General features: G+C 39.9%; 1 protein-coding gene across 2 annotated transcripts in view; it reads left to right on the plus strand.

Annotated features, from left to right (window-relative positions):
- Window positions 1-21,235, plus strand: part of LOC306864192 (phospholipid phosphatase-related protein type 1-like) — a 57,435-nt gene that overhangs the window by 14,618 nt on the left and 21,582 nt on the right. For both annotated transcript variants that reach the window (XM_079407985.1, XM_079407984.1), the window contains one exon: window positions 6,742-6,838. In XM_079407985.1, coding sequence (XP_079264111.1) covers window positions 6,779-6,838 — 60 coding nt within the window. In that variant the 5' untranslated portion in view covers window positions 6,742-6,778. The remainder of the gene's footprint in view (window positions 1-6,741; window positions 6,839-21,235) is intronic.

Raw genomic sequence — 21,235 nt, forward strand, 5'->3', positions numbered from 1 at the left:
GCAACATTAAAAGCTGAATGCCATGAATTAATAGTTTTCACGTTAGATCCATGTATACGAGAAGTAGAGAGTTCCATCGAGATAATGTCCAACAAACACAGTCCAGGTTCATCTGTCCATTGTGCGAGGAGGATTCCAACGGTTGACCAGCAATTTGTTTGCTGCTGTGAGAGCGGCTAACAGTAAACATCTTTGTTGGATGGACACGGTGAAGTCCCAAAAGTCATTCATGAAAAAATGGCGCGGAGTCAAACATATCTTAGTACCCAACAAATATTATAGGTCCAGTGAGAGCTGAGTCCAAAAAGGTGAGAGAGAGGGGCACTCCCCGAAAAAAATGCAAAAACGTGCCTAAAACTCCTTGGGAACAGAGATTACACTTAGGAGAAGACGACAGATTGATATAAAAACGTTTCTTTGGAGTCAAGTAAACCCTATGCAGCAATTTCCAATGAATGATTAGGGTTTTTAGAAGAGAATTTAAACATACCCCATACCTGATGGGAAAATAAAACATGCACGTCCTCATTAACATCCTTAGCCCAAACAGTAGTAATAGATAAAGATTTGTATGAATGCTCAAGAAGAAAGAGATAGATGACTGAAGCAGAGGAGGGAGATTCCTCGGAAGGAAGGAATAGTTTGCGCAAAGGGTGAACAGGCAGAGAGTTCCAAGGCACCCCATACACCCGTAGGGCCGATCTAATGCGCAAATACATAAAAAAGGAGGTGCCTGGCAGATTATGTTGAGTTTTAAGATTCTGGAAGGATTTTAAGCCACTATCATCATAGATATCTCCCAGAGTGTTTACTATGAGTCCATTGCGGAAAATGAAATGGAGTACTGCCTGACAAAAGTTTATTATTGTGGAAAATAGGTGAATGCCTATGCCATTTTGTAACTAGTTGTGAACGTCTTTCAACATCCCTCCATGTGGAGAGGAGATGGATTACAATGGGACCAAACCGAGATTTACACGGCCTAAGCAGAACTCCCGAAAAAACAAGATTCTTCAATTTATACGGATAAACAATAGATTCCTCAATTGCTCTCCAAGACACAGAAGCGTCAGGATCAAACCAAACTGCTAAAGGCCGGAGGGAAAAGGCTTGAGCATACAGTCTAGAATTAGGGAAAGAAAGACCTCCATGTAATCTACATCGTTGTAAGGTAGTCAGTTTAATACGAGGACGTTTCCCATCCCATATATACCGTGAAACACATGCATCTAGTTTATTCCAGTAGCCAACCGGTGGAGCGAGAGGAATCATGGAAGAAAAGAAATGAATACGTGGGAGAACATTCATTTTAATCACTGATATACGGGCCTGAAAAGAAGTAAGAAGACGAGACCAATTTTCCAAATTTCCAATTTTCAAAAGTTTTGAACCAATGGAATAGATATAGAAAGGGACATGGAATCAATTTTAGAATTGAGGGGAAGTAAACATGACTTACTCCAATTAATTTTAAACCCAGAGAGATCCAAAATGGCCAAATAAATTCAACACATGAGGAATAGAATGTGACGGCTTCTCCAAAAACAATAAGATATCAAACAAAGAAATATGATGATGAATATTCCGTATATTTATGGGAGAAATAGTTTCAGATTGTTGGACCGCTTGAGCTAAGGGTTCCAAGGATACGGCAAATAACAGAGGAGACAGCGGGCAACCCTGACGAGTACCTCGATGTATAAAGAATGGGTTAGAGCGAACAGCACCTGTGAGAACAGTGGCTGCTGGATTGGCATACAGAACTTTTATCATATTTATGAAACTCGATCCTAGACCCAGATGCTGTAGAACCGCCCAGAAATAGTTCCATTCTAGCTGGTCAAAATCTTTCATCGCATCTAGAGATAATACTGTGCAAGGAGAGGACAAACTATCCTTTGAATTAATAATGTGATATAGCCTGCGTAAGTTATCCAAAGCTGAGCGAGATTTAATGAATCCTGTTTGGTCATGATGAACTAGCCTATTCATAAATTTCTCTAGATGACGAGAGAGTACTTTTGCATATAATTTAACATCAGTCCCTATCAAAGAAAGTGGCCGTTAACTAGAACAGGAAGTCGGATCTTTATCTTTTTTTAACAAGAGAGAAATAACAGCTATATTAATGGATGGGTGAAATGAGCATGAGTAATCTAACATGAGGGGGCCTAAATCCGACCAAAAAGTAGTATACAATTCGATTGGAATGCCATCTATGCCTGGGGACTTCCCCTTGTTCATAGATTGAATTGCTGACTCCAGCTCCTGAAAAGTGATCGGTTCAGACAGGTATTCAGAATCTGAATCTGACAGCCTAGGTAAGTCAAGGTTGGACGGAAAAGATGCAAAAGAGTCAGGTTCACCATCAGCAGAAGAAGTATAGAGGTTAGAGTAAAAAGAGTGAAAGGCGATATTAATGTCTTTTGGGTCTGTCATAATGAGCCCAGAATGGGATTTCACTGCTGAAATATTAGCAAACCTTTTGTGGCTTCGTCTACTCCCTTGAAAATAGTAATTCTGCCTGGATCTTTGAATCAGGAATTCTGCCCTGGGTCTCAGTAATGAATTGAGTTCGGACCTAACCGCCATGATTTTACTGAGTGTATTGTCTGAGAAACAACGCTGATTATCTCTGGTCAGATTCTGGAGCTGTGATTCCAGTTCAACTATCTTTTTGTGTCAGTTTTTCTGAAGGAAAGAGGCATATGAAATTGAGTTATTCCTTTATAAACCCTTTAACTGCATTCCAAAGTGTTCGAGGATCATCCACTGAACCTTGGTTAATTTCAATAAACTCAGCAAATTTATTTCTGAATTGATTGCAAAAGTTTTCATCCTGTAACAATTTAGGGTTAAATCATCATCTAGTGGCACGAGATGTCCGAGGGATAAAAGACATTCTGCACAAATTTCCATCATGATCTGACAGAGATAAGGAACAGATATCAGCATCACGAACAGCTGAAGATAAAGAAGTAGAAATGAAAATAGTTTCAATTCACGAATAGGATTTATGAGTAGCAGAAAAGAAAGTGAAAGACTTAGCAGAAGGGTTTAATAAACGCCAACTGTCCACCAACGAGGATGAGGTTACACATTGCCGAAGTTTGTCAGAACACAAAGCTTGAGAGTGTGATTCCTTTGGTCCAGATCTATCTAGGATATGCGACATTACATAATTTGTATCTTCACCCAAAACTTCAAGCAATAGGTTGACAAAACAGAGAAAAAAGTAGGGTCAGGAGTACAAGGGGCATAAACTGAGATAAATACAATATTCCTATTCTCCACTATTGTTTTTATATGTTATTCTACCATCTGTATCACAACCTTTCTCTAAAATAGTAATATTTAAAGTCCTCCGCACCAATATTAGGACACCCTTGGTTTTAGTATCTGAAGAGGAGTGAGATACCACTTCATAAAACGTATTATTACACCTGCGTTTATCCTCCTCTTTCAAATGGGATTCTTGAACTAACACTATATCAATCTTTCGTCTTCGCAAAAAATCCAGAAAACCTGTACATTTGTGAGGGCCATTTATTCCATTAATATTACAACTCAGAATATTAAGGTCAGTCATAGGTATCAAACAGAATTACTGCATAATAAGACAAAATACAAGTTTGAAAATAAAACCAGTTGAGTCTACCATTAAATCACCCCCACCCTCCCCTTTACCATTCAAAAAAACAAACACATTCCCATGAACTATGGCAGATCAAACCAAGAACAAACCTTGATCTGCCAGCACCCCTTAATATGGTCCGTGGCGTCAACAAAAACCTGCACATTACTGAAGCACCAACATTTGGCCCAATAGTCACATATTGACTAGATAGTATTTCTATTTAAAAAAAAAAGAAGAGAAGAGAGATAAAGAATACAACTAAATAAAATCAAATAAAATATCATAATCAGTGAGCGAATACTGTATGCACAATGAACTATGAATTAAGAAGTGAACATTAAAGTGAACGGTGAAAGACCATTTAGAGCATCTGTTCTCCGATTAGACAGCAAATGTCCAGCTGGAGTTCACTGAGAGTTGGTGGATGAATGGGATCTGAGAAAATCTCGCTTCTTCTGGGGAGTGAAGCATTTTAGTTTCACCTTGATTGAGAATGACCTTCAGCGTTGCAGGATAAAGGAGAAAATTCTGGATGCCAGCGTCTCTCATCTCCTTCCTAATTGGCGCAAATGCACTTCTTCTTTTTGCGGTGACCGGATAAAAATCTGGAAAGGAAGACAGCGTTGCTCCGTCTGAAGTTTTCACCGGGGCATGAAGTCTGGCGGCCTGCAGAATGAGCTCCCTGTCCGTGTGCCGCAGCAGTTTAAAGATGAAAACCTGTGGTTTAGCGCGATCTGATGAGAGCCTTGTGTACACGCGATGCGCTCGCTCCACTTCAATCTCTTTGCCCGCCAGAGACGGGAGCCACATCGCTAGCGACCTTTTCAAAAAGCCCATAGGGTTGTCCTTTTCTGAACCTTCAGGCAATCCAAACAGACGCAGATTGCTGCACCTATTGTGATCCTGTAAGTCCACAACCTGTTGCTCGAGCACAACTACTCGCCTATCGTGATCTGTGACGACTTTTTGTTCTCTCATCTCCCCTGTAAGAAGATCCAGTTTAGAGCATAGTGACTGAACAACTGACATGGTGATGCAGAACGAGTTCGCTTCTCACATCAACTCAGTTATCAGAATGTCCTCAAAGTGTGTAACAGTGTCCGCCATCTTGTCCATCATATCGCTTGAGCTTGGATTTCTTCTTAATCGGAGAAGCCGATGGAGACAACTCCTGCTGTTTACAACTGCATGCCATCAGGTAAAGCACCACCAATGAATAAAACTTAAAACAAAACGCAAAAAGAAGCCAAACGTACAGAGCTCTACTTGAGTCAGACTAGGTTCATGAGCACGTCACGTGACTCTGATATATTAATACATTTTTTTTAATGTGGCTTAACTGTCCAAATACTTTTTGGGCCATTATTTATGCTGCATGAATAGACTTAAAACTGATTTTTTTTGTCGAGGTCTGTCACACACGCCAATTAAGAAAGGATGTGGCAGACTGAACGCCTCTAACGTTTTTCCTAATCTCATGTAGCTCACAAAAATGAGTACAGGAGCAGCACAAACTTTTGCAATACACTGAATTATGATGCAATTCATGGCATCATTTCACTCCGTGAATGTGTGTGATGTGTATTTGCTTTAGAAAGCATGGATAGATGCTCAAATACACAGTCATCATACACAGTCAATTGCCGGTTCCAGTACATTCACTGAAGAAAAAGTTAGGATCAATTGCGTGCAGTTCTTGTGAATCATAGCCACATCAGCTTGCCCCATCAACTAGCTCCTCTAATTTCAAATGTGATGGAAGTTTACTTTGTGTTGGAGCGGTTAATTTCTCTGCCACTAGAGTTCACCATATGGAATTGCCAAAGTAATAAATGCTTTCAAATAAGTTTCCCCAAACAATTGCTAGTGGTAAGTCAAAAAATCGTTCTGCCCCAAAGTTACACCATGTGTTGTGGCATCAGGCTGGTTTTGATTGTGCCACAAAGCCACAGTGTTTACACTTTTCTGAGGAATCAACCCGATATGTCTTTCTGAGTTGTTTCTGCTTCTAAAGCTGGGGTAGGAATCTCTGGTAGCAATTCTGCTTAATTGCCGCCCTAGGAGACAACAAATTTACATAATGAATATCATGTGTAACAATGTTTCTTGTTGTTTGTGTGTACATTTATGATAAAGGAAAAAGAGAAAAGCAGAAAAAGTGTTGACCTTGTGTTGCTCTTCTGAGAATGCTGCGCAGTTAAAATCTTTTCTCTGTCGTTCTGTCTTTGTTCTGTTTTCTTTCCACGGTTTCCTTCTGACAAAATTCCCTTCAAGGACCAGAAGTCCTCAGACTCTTTCTGGCTGCTCTTTTCAGATCCTCTGGGGAATTTGTTGGGAGCTCCTATGTGGTTGTGATATACTGCTTGGGTATTTCAGAAATCATTTTAAGACATTTAACTGAACTCGGTTGTAGCATTTTGTAACCAGGAAACCCAGAAAAGATTTAGCATTTTCAGGTCATGGGTTTCCTCCTATATATGTATGTATTTTAGTTAGTTAGTTTGTTTCTTTCCCACAACATAAAGGGCACAACGTCTGTACATGGTGTCTTTCAAGTTGGAATATTTATTTATTCTCATAACAGCAGCATTTATTTGAAATATTACTTCTATGTGAATATATTGTAAAATGTAATTTATTCCTGTGATCAAAGCTGAATTTTCAGCATCATTACTCCAGTCTTCAGTGTCACATGATCCTTCAGAAATCATTCTAATATGCTGATTTGTTGCTCTAGAAATATTTTAGATTATTATCAATGCTGAAATACATTTTTGATGAATATAAAGTTCAAAATAACTATTTATTTGAAACAAATATTTTGTAGCATTATAAATATCTTTACCGTTACTTTAAAACAATTCAATGTGTCCTTGCTGAATAAAAGTATATATAAAAAAATTGTACCGACCTCAAACATTTGAACGGTAGTGTTTGAATTTTGAAGTTGAAAAATGAAATGCATCACTTTACAAAAGTAACTACTACTTGTTTTTCCACATTCATTCCCCTGTTTTCCTTTCTCTACATTTTATAGATTTGTAGTAAATTTGTCATTTTTATGATATGCACTATTAATTTGACTTCTACTTTTTCTCCCTTAGATTGCCAACTGTGGAACTTTGACTGAATCGATGCAAAATGGCTTCAGATAATACACACCGTAGTTACTCCATCATACCATGCTTCATATTTGTGGAGGTAAGTTTATTTTACAGCCAAAACGCGATTATATAGCTACATTTATTCACTTGCTATTATATTCCGTTCACCAGTTATACAGAACTCCCTTACTCTCTGATACGGCTTTAAGATGTCCTTTCTTTCTGAAACTGGCCGAGTATTTAATTAAAATTTCTGTCAAATCCTGTTTAATCACTAGGAACTGTGTGTAGGCACTTCAAAGCGCTCGTCTCCCTCAGCAAGTCGAGTTGTGCATATCTCTCAGACAGGACTGTTGGGTTTGTGAGATGAACCGCTGTGCCATTTGCCTGAACCCGAGAACACTGGATGCCAGATATCCAGAGCTGTGAGCTGCTGATACTGTGGAGTATTCAGGACATCCAGCTTTTTACTTCAGCAGAAATATGTGCTATAGCATGGGATCATAAACCATGTGGTGGAGTTGTAGCGTAGTGGCCAAAGCTCTAGTTTCTAGCCCTGCAAGTGTTGCATAATGAACTATCACCACTGGATCTTTGATCGTGATGCTTGACCCTCAGGTTACTCCAGGAGTCTGAGCAATTAGCCCTGTAATACCTGAAAAGAGAGATATCTGCCGGTTTCTCATCTGGCAAAGGAAATATTGAATGCTTGTCAAAAAGATGCCTCTTTCTCCACTGAGAGTGAATGTCAGCAGTGCCATTTAGAAGTGTAACGGTACACGTATTTGGACCAAACATTTTCATTATCAATTGACAATTTCAAAACTTTGATTTAGGTTTGTATTTATGTCAGTTAGCAATTGTTCTTCATGTCTATAACACAAACATGCCTGATGTTCGCCTTAAACACAAATAATTAGTAAGTTAAAAGTGACCAGGCATAGATATCCCGCTATTGTTTTCTTTATGTATGCATGCTTGTACTTAAGTCTGGGCGATAAACGGTATCATATCGAGATTGAGATTCAATTTTATGTTAATGATGATGTTTTTCCTCAATGTGGATTAATCTAACAGTCTGTCACACAGCAGAAATGGGTGACAACAGCCAGTCAGTGAATGTGGCTAACAACACCGTGTCCAAACTACACACGCGACATAAGATTCCAGTGACAAATAATTTGTCTGTCCACACCAGCCATGACATGACATTGCGACACCACAGAATCAATCAAATATCACAGCCAATCAGAAGCCTATGTGGGCGGGCTCTCTCTGGAAGCGCACTGCACTCGTAATGAAATAGATACGTTTATAATCTAATTCATAAATATTAAACTTTTTTAACATCATTAAATGTACATACTGAGTGACTGATACCATCTTTGTCATGGAATATGCTTGTTGGTTTGCATTAATTTCACAGTTTTAACGTACATCTTTGCTTTAATTTATTTTCAAGATCTGAGGTAAACTATTGTTGCTATAAAGGTCATGCAAAACGATATTCAAACTCACATTAAACACTTTTAACATTGAATAAAGCACATAATCAGTATCCGAGCTTATCATTGGCATAGTTTACATATTGTTGCAACATCGCAGAAATAGAAATGTTTCTAAAATAGAAATTTTGCCATTGAGACTGATTAGGACAAAAACTCATTCGTTTACATTCATTCACAAGGTCTAACAAACTAAAAATATGATACTGATTTTGTGATAATACTGTGATATGTTTGTCTGTATCACCCAGCCTTACTTGTGCCTGTTTTTGATTTTTAGTTGTCTACTGAGTGTGCACTTGAATGACATTTAACTTCCTCCTTTAGTGCCGGTGCTTCTTTCCTTTTGTGACTGCGTACAATAGAGGGATTACACATTGGCAGTACCAGACCACTTTCCAAACAGTGTAAGAGAGAAGTAAAATGTGTATCTATGCTAGTAGCTTCTCAATCCGACTTCAGTTGGGACTTTTCATGCAAACAGAGATAAAACACACTTAAAAACACGCTTGTCACAGAGGTTCCCTTTACAGGGCGAATCCTCTATTCCTCAGTGCTTTCCTCTAAATGGACGTGTGAGTGTGTGTGTTTCTTTTCCTTTGCCTCTGGATCTGCTTGGAGCTTTCAAGACACATCAGAGACGGAAACTAGGCCACACAGAAACGATCATGCAGCCTAATGCTTGCTTAGTGAAGACGATGAGAAATACAGTCATGTGCGCAGTTTCTTTAGAGAGATTATTCCTGTGAAAAGGCACCCGAATCTGAGAAGCGTGTCCAATATGGTGGCATATGCCAGCTACCTTTCTCTCCCAGCTCCTGACTGTGCAGGAACTGGATGCTGGCCATATTCTGATCATGTTGTTCCTGTTTATGTAGTCAGTCATTGGGCCTGTTTTTCACTGATCAACAAAAAACAAGGCAAAAAAGCGATAAGTAACTGGCCTCTGCTATAAGATCTAGTGCCTAGTTTTAAAGTACAAATATTTTTGTATTGTATTTTTGGTTTTGAATTCTTATTAGTGAATTTGAGGCAATCTACACGTCTCCCTTCACCAGTAATGATGGCCGTATACCTGGAATACACCACAACCATCTGTTGACCTATTTAGACTGTTAGCTGAAAGTAATATTCACGCACTGCAGACTATAATTATACCATATGCATGATAAGATCAGAGGCAATTTTCTGAATTTATCAAAAAATGTGTGTTTACCCATGATGCATTACAACCCTTTGAGGCGAATGCTATGTATAAGCAGTGTTTGTTGAAACTAAATACACAAGTTGAGCATTTTGACTGATCTGGTATGAAGGTGATGAGTTTTGAGGCATGGTGAAGATAAACAACTAAATGTACAAAAAAAGTTTATAAGTTCAGTTAATTTCCACAATCAAGTCCAAACCGTTTCAGTGAATTGATTTGAAACTAATTTGTTCAGTGGTCAAAGATTGTTCATAGTGGCCATGGGATGTTTTTTTATATTAAAATGTTTTAATAAAATATGTAATATTGCTTATTATTACTATGCCTTGTTGTAGTATATAAATTAAAATAATTTAATAATCTTTCTTATAGTATAATTAAAAAATAGTTAAATTAATAAACATATTTAGCACATTAGATTTAAACATTATTATCTATATTGCAGTTAATTAATTTAGTTTTTGGCCAGTGCTTTTTTGTACTCGACAATTAAAGGTGCAATAGGGGATTGTCTTCAGAAATTTTTTTTGTTATTCTGGTTGAAAGTCTCTTCACATCCAGATAGCAATCATTAAGTGAAGTGGTCTAAATATATTTATCTGTATTTATATATTCTGTGGAAGGTGTAGAACCAAAAAATGTTAGTCCAATCAAAATGCTCGGTCTGAGCGTTTTAATTGGCTTTCCTACCTCTGTCAACTTATGTATTTGCATACCTCTGCGCACCCTGTTTGCGCAGACAAGATACGTTATCAGCACGTTCACGCATGCTGTGCAGTCAGAGCGAGAATGGCAGGCAAACAAATCTTCCTTCCTGGTATTGTAGCACTTTTACTAACTGTGCTATAAAGTTTTCTCACTGGTGAATGACACATGTAGCCCAGCGGTTCCCAATTCCAGTCCTTGCGGCCCCCGCTCTGCATATTTTACATGTCTTCCTCTTAGTTAACACACCTGATTCACATAACCAGCTCGTTAGAAGAGAGCTCCGTGCATGAAGGTTCCAATTATTAACAAAGAGCAGTTTCTGTTCTTTACACCATGACGATAACCATTCGTTTAAAGCAAACAGTCTACTGAACCTTTCGTTTCCTTGTCGATACGTGGGAAGCGGTCCTGACACGATGATCGTCGCCGCGGGCGATGTGCTGCGTACCGTCTCGATCAGGCTCCTGTAGTCCCTCTTCAGTGTCTCCGTCTGCCGCAGCTTGATGTCGTTGGCCCCCGCATGCAGCACAACAGCACCGATGTTCTCGTTGCCCTTCAGGATCGCGAGTATCTGCGCAGAAACATCGAGAACACGAGCACCGGGGAAACAGTGAGTGTGCACTTTACCTTCAGCTGACGTAGAACGGACGTGCCGGACGATGGAGCCTCCGACGATCACAGCGTCGCGTTCCGTCTCGCAGAGGGGGGCGAAGTGGTTCCGGGTGGAGATGAAGGACATCTGGGAAGATCGCGTCCTGGGTGCACAGGGTCTGTGCAGAGAAACACACGGAGTAGAGGTGGTGGGAGTGTTAGCAGCATGCTGTCTGTATACCTACCCCGGACTTGTGAGCGTCAGCCCGGGGTGTTTCCATCGCGGCTCTCCGCTCTCTCAGCTGGGCCTGCTTCTCCACCAGGTCGCGGATCTGCTTCTCCACGGCTTCCAGCTCCAGCTGCACCGAATGCAGCTCGAACGTGTCCTCACCTGCACTCAAAGGTAGACACAAATCCGCCATTTAAGCAAGTAACAGTGAAACGATAGTAATGTTTGTGAATAGAGGATTTGCAATGTAAGCGAGATTAGCGGCAGCCACGCTGCCGATGCTAACGGGCTATAAGCTAATAGCAGACTCGAGAAATCAGAATAAAACTAGTGATAACAAGGCGCTCTGATTGGTTTTGTTATAGAACGCTATAGTGGATATTCACACGTTATAGAAAAAACGTTTGATTAAGGCAGTTGAAGCCCCACTGTCGTCGTTAGAGCAGGTTCAGTGGCAAACGGTTCCGTATGGCGTACTATCTAACAACCCGACCATATGCGCCAACCCGTTTGACTAAGGCTGTCAAAGCCCCACTGTCGTCGTTAAAGCAGGTTCAGTGGCAAACGGTTCCGTATGGCATAATGTTATTGCATTGAAAGTCGAGCGAGATCACGGAATAAAAAGGCGAAAAAGGCCAAGGCCCTGTGTGTGTGTGTGTGTGTGTGTGTGTGTGATCTCAGTCTGGGTGTGTGCCGGAAGCGGAAGCCGTCTGTCACAGAGAATCATATTCATATTCAGCATTTTATATATATATATATATATATATATATATATATATATATATATATATATATATATATATATATATATATATATATATATATATATATATATATATATATATATATATATATTAGTAGTTTAAATAGTTTACAACATGGGAATAGTTATTAACATGCAATGTTGTGATCGGACCACAAGTAGTTAGTAAGAAATACAGGTGTAAATAGGGTCCAAAAAATTGTGTCATTGGATCGCATTAATGAAACCACATGGAGTTAGCCAGAAACGCATGACCACATTGCACGTTGTTGATTAAACGTTTATCCGCTCCCGATGCGTCCCTGATACTCAGCTAACAAGTGATCAGCCTGGGATGTATAATGGGAAAGTTCACCAGGAGAAAACCATATCAGAGAAATAGACCCTTAACAAGGCAAAATGCAGTTTCATTGTCAAAACTATTTTTGACTTGCCAATGTTCTCAACTCACCCACCATTGGCTGGTGTGGGAAAAAGTTAATTTTGGACACTGCTTTAGAGACAGAACACATTGAACCTGCCTCTTGAGATCTGCTCCCGGCAAGCCACCTATTCCCCAATAACATCAGACACAATTTAATTATTCATCCTTAAAGTCCAGCCACAAAGTGCTGTGCTCTTGCTCTTCAGCCATCCATTGGGACTTTGAGCTGTGCTTTTGTGTCTCTCTGTCTATAACAGTAGAGACTAGTTCTCTGACATTCGTAAGGCTGATGTGTTTAATTTTGTTATATTTAGGGCACATTTTCATTAATATTTTATTGAAAGCTGTTTCATCAAGCGACATCATTTTTCGGACATGTATTAGTTGTAATCTAGGACTTTTGTTGCATATATTAACTGACTTTCAGATCAGGTGTTCGTTTTTGAATGCAAGAAACTAAACATGGCTTTGAAAGGCTAACATTGTAGGCCTCAAGGTAGAAAATACACTACAACATTTAAACCACTGAGAGGTGAAGTGAATAATGTTGACTATGTTGTTACACTGGCACATATCAAGGGATATGATAGATTAGCCAACAAGTGATGACCAGCAGTTCTTGAATTTCATGTGTTGGAATCAGGAACAATGGGCAAGCGAAAAGATCATTGGCCCTGTTTATTTCTGGTATTAAAGATGTATTTTAGTCAATCCAGTCACAGGTGTAAATAGCGTCTGAAAAGTTTTGAGCTTGTCCGCTTTCGACCGCTTCCAGAGGTAGCTAAAAAAGCATTTAACTGGATTGCTTTTGTAGTGTAGACGTTCATGTGGTCGAATGCGTTTGAACAGCCTCCTCTCTGCTTACTATTCTTAAACATTAGTGTACGTGAAACGTGCTTGCCAGACAGGATTTAAACTTTGCCGTCTGAAACAGTATGTTTCATTTGAAGGGGAAAAATTGAAAATCACAGTGTTTTCTTACTAGTCTTGGTTCTAATACAAATCCATGGCCTTCGGCGTAGTTTTGTAGGTATCAGAGCACATACGGAAGCAGGATAATGGACCTGCCACACTGCAAAAAATGTTCAGGAATGGTTTGAGGAACATTACAAAGAGTTCAAGGTGTTGCCTTGGCCTCCAGATTTCACAGATCTCAGTCCGATTGAGCATCTATGGGATGTGTTGGACCAACAAATCCAATCCATGGAGGCCCACCTCACATCTTGTAGGACTTGAAGGATCTGCTGCTAATGTCTTGGTGCCAGAGACCACAGGACACATTCAGAGGTCTTGTGGAGTCCAGGGCAGGTGGTTTTAATGTTGTGGCTGATCAGTGAAGACTACCCAGGAAACTTTGGAAGTCAGTAGAAATTTGCTGTCTGGCTTAAATGTTTCCTCCCAGTGAACATACTTGTACCTGCCAACACCAACAAGCAAGCCAACCTCAGCCAGAGACAGATTTAGTCCTTGGATGGCTCACCTGAAGACATTTAGTCTACTTTACCGCACTGCTGTAAACCTGTTTCAACATGAACTGAATGTATTGTGCTGTCAGTTGATACTCAATTGCGTATAATATTTCAAATGCATTGCATCATAACCAGTCAGAAGATGCAAGAATGATAAGTTTCTTTTCTTTAAGCCTTGCAAAAAAAATCAGTGAAGTGTGGATCGCAGAAGCTCCACAAATAACCTGAGACAGTTTGACAGTATGTTCAAGGAAGAACGTAGTGAAAATGCTCAAATCCAGACGTACAGACATGATTGACACATGCACTAGAAACTCTTGGCAGGACTGAGATCCAACAAATCTGAATACTGAACACAGCAAATACTTTCAGTGATGTCTGTCTAATTATTTGTATGAGAGTTTAGGATAGGCCCACTGGCGAATAATTCGAGAATATCTAATTAACCTATTAAAATAAATTAGCTGAATCAAATATGACTGAGTAAACAGCTCTCTCTTTTCACAAGCTCACATTAAGCCCAGAAACATTCACTTAAAAATTGTAATAAGTTTTAGGAGGTAACGCATTAAAAGTAGCTTGAGTTGTGTAATCAGATTACTTTTTCAAGTAACTAGTAGAGTAATGCATTCTTTTTAAATGACGAAAATTTTACTTTTTCAAGTAAGTAACACTTGTTACTTTGTTTTCCCATGTATTGACTGCTCTCCTGTCCTCATGTTGAGACAAATCGTGAGTAAGTGCAGAGGAGTTGTGTGCACTGTGTGAACATGATGTTACTGAAGTTCCAGACCAGGGGTGGGCAATTAATTTTCCCAAGGGGCCACATGAGAAATTTTGGCGGTTGCAGAGGGCCGGACCAATACATCACTTAAATTAACGTTCTGCCCAATATATTTTATATCTCTCTATAAATGGAACATTACAATCATACAATGAAAATGTGGAGCACACAATTATTCCGGTAGCGAATGAACATTCACACAAACTGTTTTGAAAATTTGCATTTTTTTGCAGTGTTTCAAAAACTACCATCACAATTTTTAACAAAAAATCAAGTATTTCAAAGATTATGGACGTGACATTCGCAGTCAAAACCTGAAACACACATTCTCATAGATGTATTCATTACCAATAGCTATATTGGACCATCTCTTTGTATTTTTCTAAACCGCTGAAAATGGAGTCCAGATATGAGTAAAGTATCAGTCTATAAATGATGAGTAAAATAGGGTAGGCTACACATACATACGGACAGTTTTTGGGAGACAACATAGGCCTATTTGTAGAGTTTCTGTGCTTTACAATGCACAGCCCAGAAGCAACAATATCTGCCGAATGGAAAGGGTTGGCTATTCACAACATAAAATATAGCCTACACAGGCTATTTTCCTTTATTTAAATAAATGAGTTTTTGTGTTTCAGAGGAAAAATCAATATTACGGACAGACAGCTCTCTGTTACGGATGTGACAGTTCTGAAAGCAGAATTTATTCGACGATGGAAACGAATAGCTAAAATGCTTTAAAAACTTTAACAGATGTCTTGCTGGTATTTAAAAAGGCTGCCCCCAACAACTTAACGGTGCAATAGGGGATTGTCTTCAGAAACATTTTTTTGTTATTCTGGTTGAAAGTCTCTTCACATCCTGATAGCAATCATTAAGTTAAGTGGTCTAAATGTATTTATATATTCTGTGGAAGGTGTAGGACCAAGAAATGTTCGTCCAATCAAAACGCTCGATCCGAGCGTTTTAATTGGCTTTCCTACCTGCCTGTCAACGTATGTATTTGCATACATCTGTGCCCCCTGTTCGTGCAGACAAGATACGTCATCAGCGCGTTCACGCATGCTGTGCAGTCAGAGCGAGAATGGCAGGCAAACATCAACAACCAAATCTTCCTTCCTGGTATTGTAGTACTTTTACAAACTGTGCTATAAAGTTTTCTCACTGGTGAATGACACATGATGTAGCCCAATTCAGGGGGCACAAGGACTGGAATTGGGATATAGCCTATTTCAGATGTCTGTGAGGTAGCCATACACTGAGTTTCGGTTATTTTTTTCTGACGCGCTCCAGCTTCAGAGATGCCAGAAAGCATGTCCTGCTTTCATTATTTTACAAAAGTAACGTTTTGTTGTTTTTATGAGTTTACAGAAATAAAATCAATTTTTAACTGCTTTTTAAGTTTTTTAATTGTCAGGAAACAAAGCTGTTGCCTTGAAAATAAAAGCAGTGCGGTTGTATTGCGTAAATACACCTAGGCCTATTTGTGAGTGACTTTTAATTCACGATTCACGAATTACCTCATGCTAATGTCAAGGATAGCGAGAGGGCCGGATGTGGCCCGGGGGCCGTACAATACCCAGGTCTGTTCTAGACTAAATATGAACATGCGTTTACTCATCTCACTTGACAAAAAACAGACCTTACTCCTCAAAATAATAAAAAAAGTGAAATGAAAACTCAAGAATATGAGACAAACCTGCAATAATTAAAGGGTTAGTTTACCCAAAAATGAAAATTCTGTCATTGATTACTCACCTTCATGTCACTCCAAACTTGTATGCTGTCATTTTTGCGGAACACAAAGGGAGTGTTTTGGAAGAATCTTCACACATTTCATTTCCATACAATGAAATTTATTGTGCATAATGTTATGCTCTAAGTCAATTAGTCAGTGGGTTGCCTGAACCGTGCTTTACATTCAGACATGATTTAGATATATTTAGTAATAAAACGACTTGTGCATGTGCAGTAACTGATCACAAAGTGCTAATATGCTGAATCCAAATGAATGCTGCCACAGCTGTGAATATTTTCAGGAAATAACAGCCTGAATTTTCTTCTACTTCTCACACTAAACCATTGTATGTCTTCATAATTCTTGATATCTAGCGCGCGGTCATAGAGATAGCATCAGTGTTGTTTTTATGGTCGTTTTTGGAGCTTTACCTTTCAAAACGTTTGGCGTCGATATGATTTATTTCATGTTTTTAAAAGAAGTGCTCATTGAGGCTGTAATTATTTGATTCAAAATTTTAGTTTTTATTACTGCAGTTTAAAACAACTATTTTCTGTTTTAATATATTGTAAAATGACATTTTTAAATTACATGTACTTTATTCCTGTATCATTCTAATATGCTGATTTAATGCTTAACATTAAAACCGTTCTTGTAATTTTTGTGCAGACTGATACATTTTTAAAGGGATTTTTGATGAATAGAAAGTACAAAAGAACTATATAACTCATAACTTAAAAATATAAACCTTTTGTAACATTATTTATAAACTATGATGATCATCAGGGCTGTGCAGAGACCTTTGGAGGGGCAGGTGCTCAAAGTATAAAAGGGGCACATGGAACACGGCTTTTAATAGGGCTGTGCTCCTTGCTGATATGTGTATCAAAATGGATGCTTCTGTATTGATGAGATCGTCAGGTGAAAGGTCATCATGTGGATAAAATAATTTACGGCTAAACTATTATTAATTTTTACTAATAGTTAGATTGGGCAGGCCTTCACAAAAGGGCGTTTAATTACAAAAAATAAAATAAAATTGCCTTTACAAAAGGGCACTTTGGGCATCAAGGGGAAAAGGGGCAGGTGCTCAAGCACCCACCGCATGTGCCTGATGATCATTTACAATGATGTGTAAATTATTCCTCTAAGCATGTGAACCTTTTCATCTTTTTCATATCTGAAGTCTGGTAACATTAGTTAGTTAGCAGGCCATGTCTGTTTGAATACCAAATTATTTGCGAGCTCCTTTTGATGTTTATTTTATATAATCATTATGCAAATGTTTTTCTTTTCTTTTCATTTGCTTAAATTTGCAATCAGCAAGAGCTATTTCAATCAACTACACAATTAACCTAAATATAATTTTAATACTGTAATGAGGGGTCAGAAGCTACAGTTCAATGAGACATTTGAGAACTGCCCGGACGTGCTGAATGTGCGTCTCCAGAGAGTCTGAGTAGATGAGTATGTCGTCGATGTAAACTATAACCCAGCGATTGAGCATGTCCCGGAACACATCGTTAATGTACGCTTGAAAGACGGATGGACTATTGGAGAGGCCGAACGGCATAATGAGATATTCATAGTGCCCAGTGGTCGTTGAGAAAGCAGTCTTCCACTCGTCTCTGTCCCGGATACGGATTAGGTTATAGGCGCTGCAGAGGTCGAGTTTGGTAAAGTACTTGGCAGCACGAAGTTGTTCCAGGGCGGCTGGGACCAGAGGCAGTGGGTAACGGAATTTAACTGTGATATCGTTGAGACTTCGGTAATCAATGCATGGTCGGAGACCCCCGTCCTTCTTCTTGACAAAGAATCCAGCTGAAGCAGGAGAGGTAGAGGGTCTATTGAAGCCCTTAGCCAGTTCCTCAATGTATGCTTTCATTGTTTCAGACTCCGGTTGTGATAGGGGAAATACTCTAACTCTCGCCGGCAATCACTGGATCGATGTGGCAATTGAGAGGCCTTTGATTTGCTGAACGCCTCAGAGAGAGCTTGATATTCTGCGGGAAGGTCTGTTATGATTGGAGTTTCTGATGACGAAGGAGATTCGGGGATGGTGGCATGAAGTTGAAATTGCAGGCATTTCTTTTGACAGGGTTCTGACCATTGTTGAATCTGTTTAGTGGTCCAGGAAATGCGAGGGTTGCGTTTCTCCAGCCAGGGTAAGCCGAGAATTACCGGATTTTGTGGTGAATCAATAGCGAAGAGACAAATGAGTTCGGTGTGGAAGGATCCAACTTTAAGAATGAGGTCCTGGGTAGTGAATTTGACCAGTTCTGTGCCTAAAGGGCGACCGTCTAGCGCCGCCCCTGCCAAGTGGGATCCACATGGAAGGAGAGGAAGTTTATGAGAATTAGCAAAGTTGAAATCAATGAAGTTCCCCTCTGCCCCAGAGTCGATTAAAGCCATCGTCTCAACCGTAACATTCATGTGGGTTAGAGAGAAGGGTACATTTAAACTATTAGAAGATGAACTCACCGCCGTGGTATCCTTGGTGGATGGTCGAGTGGGACAGTTGGCTCGTAGGTGACCCGCTAACCTGCAGTATAGACAGAGGTGGTTTCGTACTCTGCGTTCCCTCTCCTCCGCAGACAGATGAGTAACTCCTACTTGCATGGGTTCAGGAGTGAAAGTGACGGCTGGCGTTTGAGTGGGTGAGTGTCGTGAAGGACGTCGTGAACGTAGCAGATTATCGAGGCAGATAAAGCCAATTCAGTTTGAAGTTCAATCGATAGACCCTTTCGATATAGCAGTTTCAAGGGACCATTACCCCAACCTGTCTGAGCTGCGAGTGTGCGAAAAGTGAGAGCGTAGTCAGCTGCCGTGTCTCTTCCTTGGCGGAGCGCGAGCAATTGTTCACCTGCCTCTTTGCCACCAGCTGTGTGTTCGAAAACTTCTCGAAATTGCCTGAGAAAGTTGGTGTATGAGGGGAATGCCATGCTTCCACCCTCCCATACTGCAGTAGCCCAGGCGAGAGCTCGGCCAGTTAATAGGGAGCAGATAAATTATACGTGGCTCTTGTCAGTGGGGTATAAAAATGGCTGCTGGTCCATAAACTGAGAGCATTGCAACAAAAATCCCTTATACTTGTCTGGAGAGCCATCAAATTTCTCCGGGAAGGATAGTCACGGGTTCACCGTGGAGAGGTTCATATTAGGGCTGGGGCTCGGTGGTGATGTGGTTAGCTGCAGTGCTTGCAGAGTCCTCACCAGTTCCTCCGTGACAGACGTAAGGCGGTGGAGTTGTTGTTGGTGTGACGTTAACATGGCAGCCTGAGCTGAAACCTCGGAGGTGAGATGATACACGGTTGATAGATCTGTATATGGCGAAGTCTTCAGTAATGAGGGGTCAGAAGCGTGTGGATCCATTTGCAGATATCTGTAATAATCAAAGTCAGGGTCAAACAGGCAGTGTTCAAAACAACAGTGGCAGGAATATCAGAGGCAGAGCAGAGACATAAACGATACCGGGCTTGAGTCAGGGCAGGCAGCAAAGCAGTCAGAGTTCCAGAAAGTAAGATCACAAGGGCAGGCGGCAGAGAATCACCAGTAGTCAAACAATCCAAAGTCATACACAGAAGGGCCACAGAATCACAAGGTAACCGCTTAGAAATGTCAGCCGGGGCAAAACAAGACTTTGCAATGAGAGTGAATGCTATTTAAGTAGTGTGGATAATGGGGAACACCTGTGCAGGTGATTAGTCTCTGAACGGGGTGTTGGAGTCAATACTCAGGAGAGGGTGCCCTCCGGTGGCCATCGGAGAGAGCCACGGAGGTCTGATTCATGACAAATACCTTGATGTAAAAATTGAACACAGCTTCTGCTTCCATTGCAGTAAGAAGACCATGTTCAGAAAACATGTATCCGTGTGGGCTTTAAATTCAGAAGTAGAAGATGATCAATTATTATGATATCTGCATGAATGCGCCTCATTTTATCATGCGGTGTCAGAGCGCACCGTAAACTATTTTTACAGCACGCTTTCCGAAAATAGAGTGAACCATCTACTGGTGTAGTTCGTTTGATTCAGCAGCGAACAGAATGATGTATCATGGCTGTGTGAAGTCGTTCATCATGTACACTTTAGGGCCGTGTCCCAGTGAACCGCTGGGGTTGTAAGTTGGCCGAGCGCTCGTGTTTATGATGCACACGGCCGGTTGTGATTTATTCTGCTTGTCTGGAACAGCTGTAGCATTGCCCTTCCGTTTAGTTTTAGATCTGATCTGCTCTGGCTGGACGTGAGGCTGATGGGATGTGCTTGCTTATCTATGAGGGATTATGGGGAAACTGGATTTTTACATTTTTACAAGGAAATGTTTGTGGCGCTTGCAGATCTCTCTGCCACTCTGCTTGGGTGTTCGGAGTGGTGTTTAGTGCTTTCTTGGGAGTCTTAGTGTTTTGTTTTTTTTGATGGTTCAATCAAAAGCCAGGCCCATCCAGTGATATTCTGGTTTATAAAAGATATAGTTCACTCCAAAATTTCAATTCTATCTTCATTTACTCGTCCTTATGTCATACCTAACCTGTTTTTCTATAAAACTCAAAAATGTCTCCCATAATGAAAGTAAGTGGGGTTCAGTGCTGTTTGAATCCTCAACATTTGTGTTCCTCATAAGAAATAAATACTGTACATGCTTTGGAACAACATGAGGGTAAGTAAAAGATGACTGAATTTTCATTTTTGATTGAACTAAGCTCTGATTCCTCATTCAGTGTAAGTTAAGGGGATTTGTTTTATCAGTGGGACCTTTTTATCATCCACACTGCAAATCACAAGTCTGGCTGCTGAGAAGAGTAATACATATCATTTTTATTTTGAGGATTTTTGTTCATTTTAGGTGAGCTACTCCTTTAAAGCAGCTTATCATCGACTGTCATTTAGTTTTAAGTGCTCAGCTAATGACACAAATGAGGGCTGCACAATTTCAGGAAAATATGTTGTTGCGAATTTTCTGATTTTAACTTGTGACATTTAACTTATTTCTCCCTTATCCATTCAATATGGAAAAAAATAAAAATAAAATAATAATATTAATATTAATAATTTCTGTACCATGTAGTATGTATACT

The sequence above is a fragment of the Barbus barbus genome, assembly GCF_936440315.1.
Source record: "Barbus barbus genome assembly, chromosome: 45".
Taxonomy (NCBI): domain Eukaryota; kingdom Metazoa; phylum Chordata; class Actinopteri; order Cypriniformes; family Cyprinidae; genus Barbus; species Barbus barbus.